The sequence below is a fragment of the Clinocottus analis genome, unplaced genomic scaffold (assembly GCF_023055335.1).
Source record: "Clinocottus analis isolate CAN_PGR_092001 unplaced genomic scaffold, fCliAna1.0.p SCAF_13, whole genome shotgun sequence".
Classification (NCBI taxonomy): Eukaryota; Metazoa; Chordata; class Actinopteri; order Perciformes; family Cottidae; genus Clinocottus; species Clinocottus analis.
The window spans coordinates 4,981,461-4,990,943 of NW_027175854.1; the positions used below are offsets into that span (position 1 = coordinate 4,981,461).

The following is a 9,483-nucleotide window of genomic DNA, read 5'->3' on the forward strand; positions in this document are numbered from 1 at the left end:
TGAAGATTAGTGTTACAAAAGTGGGTGTCCATGGCTTAATATGCGAAGTTCACTGTCCATTGTTGTGAGTGCTGGGGGAGCCGGATCTGAACCCGCTTCTTTTGTGTCGTAGTGACAACAAGAAACTGTTGGACAGAGGCGATCTTGTGATTACGGTCTGTCCCAGACATGACTGAGACTGAGGTTCTCAATCAGAGCATCCTGAAGTTATATATGCTTACTGGTTATTCTTGAGCTGTACATCTTTCATTTTAGGATGTTTTAGGATAATCCTGTTTGGAGTAATTTGTAATATTTCCCCAAGGTATCACCTGTATGGTATGTTAATGGAGCCAATTACAAAGAAAAGCCTGAGAAACACCTGCCTTCAATGACACTCACACTGGTTTTAGAAAATATGGATTTGCATTTCATTCAGCTCTATTTATTCATTGCTGCTTCATGAATGTATTCAGACCAATTTCCAACTGTATTTATTGATCTCAATTTATTTATTTATTTTCAAGACTTTAATGTGGGAAAGGGTTGATGAACTGGGCGCATGACGTTGCCATCCATCTGTAGGGGAGAATGGCCTGATTCGTATCGGCCGGACTTTTCACTATTGAAATAAAAATATCCATCATCAAAATGAGCATTGAAATACATGCCTAATGATATTGTTTTAGGACTAAATAGACACGCAGACAAAAGCAAGAGCAAGACTAGAAACGTCTTGGCATATTGCCTTTTTTCTTGTACGCAGACTGTATAATAACCAACATTAATATACCCTGAAGTATCGTTATTGCTGTGGGTGAAGTCGACACCCTGACTCTCCAATAAGCTGCTCTCTGTGTGTCTCCTCCTGTCCTCGTCCGGGTGGTCGCAGCCCCTGCCTCTACGCAGAGCGCGAGCTTTCTGCTGCAGCACCGTGTTATTTGATCCTTGCTCTTTCTTTGCTGGGAAGAAAAGCTCGCCTCTTTCCCACGCTCTGAGGACACGTGGTGCCCGGAATGAATTGGATTCAGAAGACCCTCCCTCCCGGTGAAACGTCCCTCTCTCTCTCTCTCTCTCTCCCTCTCATCCTCATCTCTCTCCATCTCTCTGAGAATGTAAAATACTAATATTGCCTAAGCCTAATGATGAAAACAAATCGGCACTTGTATATGGTTCTGCTTCTTTCTTGTGTCTCAGTGTGTCGGTTCCCCGGTCCGGGACTCTCTGCGAGATGCGCGCGCACCTCCTCCCCGGACGGGACGTGAGGCTCCTCCCGTCTCGTCTGGCCCCGGCTGTCCCCGATCTGTCCGTTTACAAGACCGACACACAACACTGCACGGCTCTGGGTTCTCTCTGGGTCGCTGAATTAAAAAAAAAAAAAAAAAAAAAGGAAAAAAGCCACGACTTGTTTATCGACACACAGGAACATAGATATGGCTGCATAAATAGAAACAGAGTCACGTTATTACTTGTTTTATCTTTGTGCGAGCAGTTTGTGGAGAATTGGCCCCCAGCACAGTCTCCGTGCCGAGGCGACTCCTCAGGCAGACTATACACAAAACCAGACTGTCCTCACTGAAGATTGTCCAAAAATACTTTCTCGATCGATTATTGCAAAGTCGTACTTACTGTGATTGTCTCGCGCTTTGTCGCACACGCGTCGTTTCTCATTTTAACCGAATTTAAGCTTAATTGGGGATGTCAAAAAGGAAAATAAGAGATTGTTAAATACTTGTTTAAAGTTTTTCTTGAAGTACCTACACACCAGCCGCATGATTGCATCTGGTTTTGGCTGCTTCCCAGACGCACATTACCAAGAACGACTCTTGAGCGCAGTGGTGGGTAAGGCAGCGAGGAGAGCAAATGCCACAGAGTTTGGGGGAGAAACTCCTCCAATCGGAGAAACGTTTGGCTCCTGCGGTCTGTGCAAATGTTTTCCAAGCGTCCAGACGCGCTGCAGCCAAAAGCTTTGATAGCGGACAGATGTTCCGGATTTTCCAAAAGATGTTCTACACCATTCACTAACCCTCAGACAACCCTCGCATATAGACGTGTGTGTGTGTGTGTGTGTGTGTGTGTGTGTGTGTGTGTGTGTGTGTGTGTGTGTGTGTGTGTGTGTGTGTGTGTGTGTGTGTGTGTGTGTGTGTGTGTGTGTACATAATGGATCGTTTTATATTTCCTAACATACTGTGAGGGTTTTGGACTCGGTATGCCCAGGCAGGTCAATGCTGTGTCACATAGGGACTGTCGAGGGGAACATCTGTTACTGTTTCCTATCTTAAAGGTCTGGCTGAGGTATTCAACATATTTCTAGGAATGAGTCAGAGCCAGCCTCTTTGTTTTGGTGCAGCTGTGGGCGCCTTGTTGCAGAGGAACAAACAGCAGATCGACGCGCAAACAGAACACTTGCAGAAGCACCGAAAAGTCTCGAAAACAGCTGAATCACAGTCTTCCGCACAAACTCTTCTGGCTATTGTTCATCATGTATTGTTAAACAGTCCAGCGGAACTATACTTGTTTCTTATTGGCTGGCAGGTGTTTTTTTTTAAATTCCATAATGTGTTTAAACGTGATTTAAGCCAAGAGCAACATACTGTACATTACCAGTTCACTCGCATAATAATATGCTAAAAAATATATATGTATATAGCCCAAAATCACAGACTTGCCTCATGGATTACAGCCTGTACATTAAACAACAGCTTCCATCTTGAAACTATATGACCAAACTTTTTTTTTTTAAAGTCCTTTGCAGTGCTGCATCAAGCTCCGATCGCCCTATATGACCAAACGATAGGGGAAGATTAACATCTGTGTTATACCATAACACAACTAATAAATCATATCATGGGGTTGTTTACCTGTGGTTTGTGAACACGCCTGCATTGATGTAGAAGATTGACCCAGTTTCAGGTATTGCACATATGACTGTAATAGACACCTGTCGGTCAAAGTCTCAAGCAAACATGAGCATGCTAATGCAAGGATGTCAGTCAGTCAGTCGACAGCTTGTTTGTTTGTTTTTTAACATTATTTTTTTTTAGATTAAACAAAGCAGATTGCGACCTTCATATGTGGGGTCTCTCCCACGCGGACGCACAGATGCACCGTGACACCTCTCGCGCAGACAGATGCAGCCACAGACGCGCGCCACATGTACAGTTGAGAGTGTGGGAAAACGAGGACAGTGTGAAAGCCACCAAACCATCAGCGCGGAGAGAGCGGGTTTATAAAGTGTTACACAGATGAGATGCAGTGCGGGGCCGCCAAACGGAGCAAACGGCCCCGAGGGAGGCTGAGATGTAAACTATACCTGGTGTGGTTTCCACATCTCTCTACAGCGCTGTCACTTTCACATGCATTCTTTCTGTCAAACCCGGCGTCTATCTATCAATATCTATCACCACGTTTACCCTGTTTTTCACACACACACCCAGTTCCCACGGTAGAGGGGGAGAGGGAGGGAGGTGTGTGTGTGTGGGGGGGGGGGGGGGGGGGTGAGTGAGTGGCGTGTCAATCCGCACACAGCGTCACTTATTTTTACTTACAAAAAGGAAGTAGCGCAGGGCTTTTGTTGTTCGCAGTCCCACACAACTGGAATATATCCGCAGTTTACGATTCGAGCAGCCACCTCTCATCCCCTCCTCGGGGGTGTTTTTAGATGGATGTACGACTGAGAGACTCGTTTTGGGTTTTGTACTTTACGGTCGTTGCCATTTGGTTCGGAGGTAATAATCACTGTCTTGAGGTTTTAGATAAGTTTACACTGCAGACAGCCAATAAACCTACCTCCGTGTATTTATGTCTGCCTCGAGCCGCAACCATTTGGAGAGGAGAGCTTGTAACTGTAACGCGACAGAGCGCACACTGGACACAGCATTGCGCCAATTAACTAATTCACAGTTATTGCACAAAATCACTGTGATGTTCACTGACAGTCGCCAAAGAGAAAGTTGGGCCACAAACAGCAGCACAGCTGTAAACCACACCCTCTCCTGGGGTGTTATATCAGCACCTTTTCTCCCCCCATGAGGAATGAGTCCAGGTACTCGTTTACTCCAAAAACACAACATATGAATTAACCGTTTGACTAAAATGAAGTTGATCTGAGAGTCAAACTTAAAGTGTGCCCGAATGTCTCATTGCGTAAAATATCTCAACAATGTGAACAAGTCAAAGTGGCCATTCAATTTGTCTCATGAGACTTTTTTTTTTCTTTGCCTATAATGAACATTCTGCCCGACGCCCTCTAGTCCCCGTTTACGTCGCTGTCACTGTGAGGAAGCTTATTGGCGTTTTGTTTGGAGTTCCTGTTGATGTTAAATCCAGTGGATGATCCTTCACAACCTGCCCGCTCTCTCAGCACTATACAGCTCTGGCAGCTCCGCGCCTCTGGCTTCCAGTCCGCTTCCTGGGGGTCGGCTCCAGGAGATCGGATATGGAGCTCACCATTGCTGCGGGCGGCTTGTTTAATATTTCTGCAGCGAACGTTTGGCTCCCTCCTCGGAAGACCACGCCTCCTCCCTGCGGATTCACAGGGCACTGACCCCGCCCCCTAACCGAGCCGGCAGCCTATAACCTCCCCGGGTTTCCGCCCATTCCTCCACAGTTGATTCTTTGGGATGGCATTGTCATGCAAATAAAGGACGCGTAAAATATTCTCCCAGAGCGCAGCGCAGAGCAGAGACTCACACGGACCGCGCGGAGGACACAGACCGGGCCACACGGTGGATTTGTATCGTTTTCGTCGCCACGGACCCGTCCAACTGTCACAGGTAAGTCACACATGTGCAGCAGATCACACTTTCAGACATGTTTAGTGGCAAAGCAGGGTAACTGTGCGTGAACCTGTGCGCGTGGAGGGGCTCTATCGGGCTTTGGATGTGGCGGAATGTGGGGGTCTCTCTCTCTCTCTCTCTCTCTCTCTCTCTCTCTCTCTCTCTCTCTCTCTCTCTCTCTCTCTCTCTCTCTCTCTTCTCGGGATTCATGTGGACTTCTCTTGTCTTTTTATGTCTTTCCCAGACACCCTGGCCACAGGAGCAGCGACATATAGCCGGGACGTGTTGCCAGGATTCAGGTCGGGTCGTTCAAGGGAAACCTGCGGAGACTTTCCAGTGGAGATAGTGGCCATTCTTCCAATTTCCCAAAGTGAAGTCGGAGGTGCCTCTTCTCCATCCCCAGCTATCGGCGACCTGCTGCTGCTGCTCCGGAGAGGAACTACGTCCAGAGACCCCTGGATCACTTGAAAGCATCCTTCTTGTGTTTTAGGGATTGTAGGATCTCTCAAATATTAACATTTTTGCACACCAAGTGTGTTATTTCCTCTCTTGTCCTTTTTGGGATATATACAGTGATCTTTTTATTTTTATTTTTAGTACTTAAAAGTGCCTTAATAACTGGTTATAATCCAGTGTAACTGTGGCATTGTCACCAGACCAGAGACGCTCAACAGGGAGAAGACGATTATTCTCAGTTTTAGAGCCCAGGCAGGATTACTGGTTCCCAAAAAAACCTCCAGCGAGCTGCAACCATGAGCCAGGCGGATGTGTCGACTTGCTCCGCGCCGCAGAGGGTTTTCCAGGAGGCGGTGAAGAAGGGCAACACCAAGGAGCTGCACTCTTTGCTGCAGAACATGACAAACTGCGAGTTCAACGTCAACTCCTTCGGGCCGGAAGGGCAGACGGCCCTCCACCAATCGGTCATTGACGGCAACCTGGAGCTGGTAAAACTGCTGGTGAAGTTTGGCGCAGACATCCGGCTGGCCAACAGGGAAGGCTGGAGCGCGTTACACATCGCCGCCTTCGGGGGCCACCAAGACATTGTGCTATACCTCATCACCAAGGCCAAGTACTCATCTGGCGCCCGGTGATCTGTCTCTGCTGTCAGGTAAAATAAGAGAATAAAAAATAACAACAGGTGGAAAAATAAAGCTGCAACACACGGGAAAGCCAGGCTCTTGAACGAAAAGCAACAACAACAAAAACTGCCATCATCTACATAGTTGTGCCAAATTATACATCTATATCTATAGCTATGGATATAGATATATATTGAAAAGAAATACAAAATAGACCTGCAGAATAATCTTCCCTCATTGTAAACCAAACGGGGTCCTCTCTGCACTCCTGAGTGAAGTATCGCATGGTTCATACACAGCGCTTCAACACGACTTTTTAACAAAAGAAACGCCATTTCGGTGAGTTTGTTGGTACTAAAGCTTTCCTCTTGAATGTGTATATTAGATCTTGTCGTCCAATATAAAAGAAGCCGGTGTCTGTGTATCACATGTGTGTGTGTTTGGACTCCAGAGTGCAGACGGCCCGGTTTTATTTCTACCTTCCCATCTCCAGTATACAGTTGAATAGTTTCTTCGTGAGGGAGGGTTGGTTGTTGCTCCTCATTGTTCACCCGTTTTAAGTTATTTTTTATATGAAACACGGCACTTGATGCTAAATGGCTGCATGCTGGAATATCTGAAAGGGAAGACGCACGAACAAGAGAAGAAGGGTTGCCCTCTGTTGGCTACCAGAGGTTTAGTTATGTTTTACTCAAAGAGCGGCATTATGGCTATCCAACACGCTTTCACATGTGTAATCATTATGTAACAACAAGTGGCTCCATCATTGTTGTGAAGTACTGTACACAATAGCTTTACTTTGTTTTTTTGTTGTTTTTTTTAAGAGGAAAAGGAAGAGACAGTAGCTGAATGCGCTCGTGCAGATCTTGCCATGCTGGCGTCCAACTTTTCAGGCCGGTTGCGAGCACTTTGCCGATGGTCAATGTGTATAAACAAAAAAACAAAAACACAAAAAAACGCTGCTTTCGCTTTGTATCAAAAAAAAAAAGTCACATTTGGAATTCACTTTATAATCTCCTTTCAGTATTTTATTAACATCCTTGTCATCACTGTGAAAGCAGGCTGGGATTTTTTATTTTCCTTTTTTTTTTTTTTGGTTTTATTTATGAAGGTACATTTAGAAGATGCGTTTTTGAACATGTTGTGGTTCTTCTGAAACACATATATGAATATCTAGGGTGACTCAAGCTGCTTCAGACTCGAGGTATAAACTGTCCCGTGTGGAGGTAGACCTGCCACTCCCCTACCCAGAACCCCCTCTGTTAAAGCCTGTTGACCCAAGAGGACTTTCTCCCATTAAAATGACTTTTTGTTTGGTTGCCTTTTGCCAGCTACCTCGACTATAAAGTATTCTCAAGTTGTTCAGCTCTCTCACCACTCTGCCACATTGTTTGCAGTCTGAGGAGATTGTCTGTGATCATCTGCATGCCAGTATGTTTTTTTGTTTTTGTTTTGTCGCCTACCAGACCGATGGACTTCAGTACAGAAGATGCAATGAACCCATTCCTGCATCCTCAGTCGGGGCAGTTTATTTCACACTACAACCAAACCAATTCTGTCGAGCAATGCATTGTTTTGCCTTTCTGCATGAGAGGGAGAGTTTGTGGTTCTCTCTCTCTCTCTCTCTCTCTCTCTCTCTCTCTCTCTCTCTCTAACACACACACACACACACACACACACACACACACACACACACACACACACACACACACACTGCCATTGTTGTCCCTATAAGCCTCCTCTTCCCTCTCTATCTCTGTTTTCACCAGCCTGTATTTTAAAGTTGTTTTTTTTTCCAGTCATACAAAAAAAAATGGAATTGTATCGCGTGACTTATAAATGCAGGGAGTTTTATTGCACAAAAATGCGGAGCCTTGTGCGCCCCCAGTGTTTTTACGGGGTAACTGCAGGAGCCAAGGCTTTGGAATTGTTACTACTACTGAGCAGGACCCTAATACTGTTGGACGATGAAGACTTCAAATAGCAACAACACATGACTATTGCAGGATGTCACAGAATAGAAAAGGAAAAATAAAATGGTTTCATAAACTTGCCTGCTGCATTTTGAAAGTCATGGCACCCTAACATTTGTATCAATGCTGCTTGTATGTTGTTTTTTTTTAGTTTTCTTTTGTTGATGTTATTTTTTTAAAGCCTACTGCTCAAACAGTTGTATAGAAGCTTCACAGCAGCACTGGTTCACCGCATGAGAAGCTGTTGAAAGAGTGTGTTTTTTTTAAATTGAAGTGTGTTTGTGTGATTCTGAGCTTCTCATGTGGGCCCTGTGTTGTTCAAACAGTCTCCAGACTGCCAACTTCCCCCGGAACAACCACAAGTAATCTGAACCGATTGATCCACCACATCAAGATATAGATTGGTGTCAGGCAACAAATTAAATATGCATCACTTGTCTTAAACTTGATGTTTTCTCTCTTTTTTTTTTTCTTTTTGAATATTGCACTGATGACTGTTGTTGAAAAGTTGACTTTTATGTGTCGACATTTTATTGTTTTTCTGAATAGAAAAAAAAAACAAACACAACAAAATACTATTGTATAAATATATGCTCCAGGTGATAAAGTCCTAATGTGTGTGTTACTTTGTGGAAAAACGTTGTTTTTTTCCCACAAAGATGCGTGTATCTCTGTGATTGGGTGTATGTATATATACATATGGATATATATATATATCAACGCTGATCATGATATCTGGGAGCACTTTCTTTTTTGAAGTGCTGTCTTCCTGTTTTTTTGAAAGGGGAATAATACATTTGATGGTAAGATCATTGTAACATGGTTAAAAATTGCACGGTTGTGTGGTTGTTTGGCTTACCAGGGTCATAACATTTATGACGTAAGGGGCCAGCTGCCAGATTGGTGTACATGAGTGAGATGATGATTTTTTTTTTTTTTTTTTAAAGTGCTGACTTCTTTGGACCAAGTTGTGTTTCTGGTCTTGCTTCATTTCAAGCAAGAGGAAACTGCAGATTTTTCATGAGTGATGCAGATGTTCCATCATGTTTCATTTTGTCTGTATTCTTTTATTTTTGAACGTTTGTAACACTGTGATGATGACGTGATGTCATGTGGAGATGAGTGCTGTATTATTTTTGTACGTTTGTGTACAAGCCAGTAAAGAAATCATTAAACTCAAAAAATCTGTGTATGCATACATTTCTTATTCAGCACTCAAGCAAAAAGCTACATTTCCTTTAACTCAGCCCTCCTCCTCATCCTCCCTCCTGCATTTTACATAGAAAAGACTGGTTTGGGAAACACACCCCATGCCCTCCTCTCTCTCTCTTTTCCCTCCCTGTCTTCCCAGCCGGGCCCAGCCCAGATCCCCATTCTCTCCTTTTGTCATTCATCTGGCCTCATCCTTTCACTGCCGGGATAAAAGAGCCCAGTGCATTGTGGGTAGGCTCAGTTTAAAGAAGGGTCCCCTCCCCTGTGTGTGTTGCGGGAGAGCTAGTTTTATGTTACATCCACACACTCAAAACATTTCCAACACACACTCCTCTCTTGTGCTCCCTTTCTGACGATGAAGGCCCAAGCTGCGCTCCCCAACTTCTTTTTTCTGTGCACACCCTTGAGTGTCTTTCACTCATCATCTCTCCTCTTTTATACTAACCTCTTCCTCCGAGCCAT

General features: G+C 44.6%; 1 protein-coding gene across 1 annotated transcript; it reads left to right on the forward strand.

Moving 5' to 3' along the window:
* Positions 1 to 4,609: 4,609 nt before the first annotated feature.
* nrarpa (NOTCH regulated ankyrin repeat protein a) lies at positions 4,610 to 8,967 on the forward strand. The gene is made up of 2 exons (XM_068574266.1): positions 4,610 to 4,754; positions 5,002 to 8,967. Exon 2 carries the CDS (start codon positions 5,510 to 5,512, stop codon positions 5,846 to 5,848), a length of 339 nt encoding a protein of 112 aa, XP_068430367.1. The 5' UTR covers positions 4,610 to 4,754; positions 5,002 to 5,509; the 3' UTR covers positions 5,849 to 8,967.
* Positions 8,968 to 9,483: the final 516 nt, after the last annotated feature.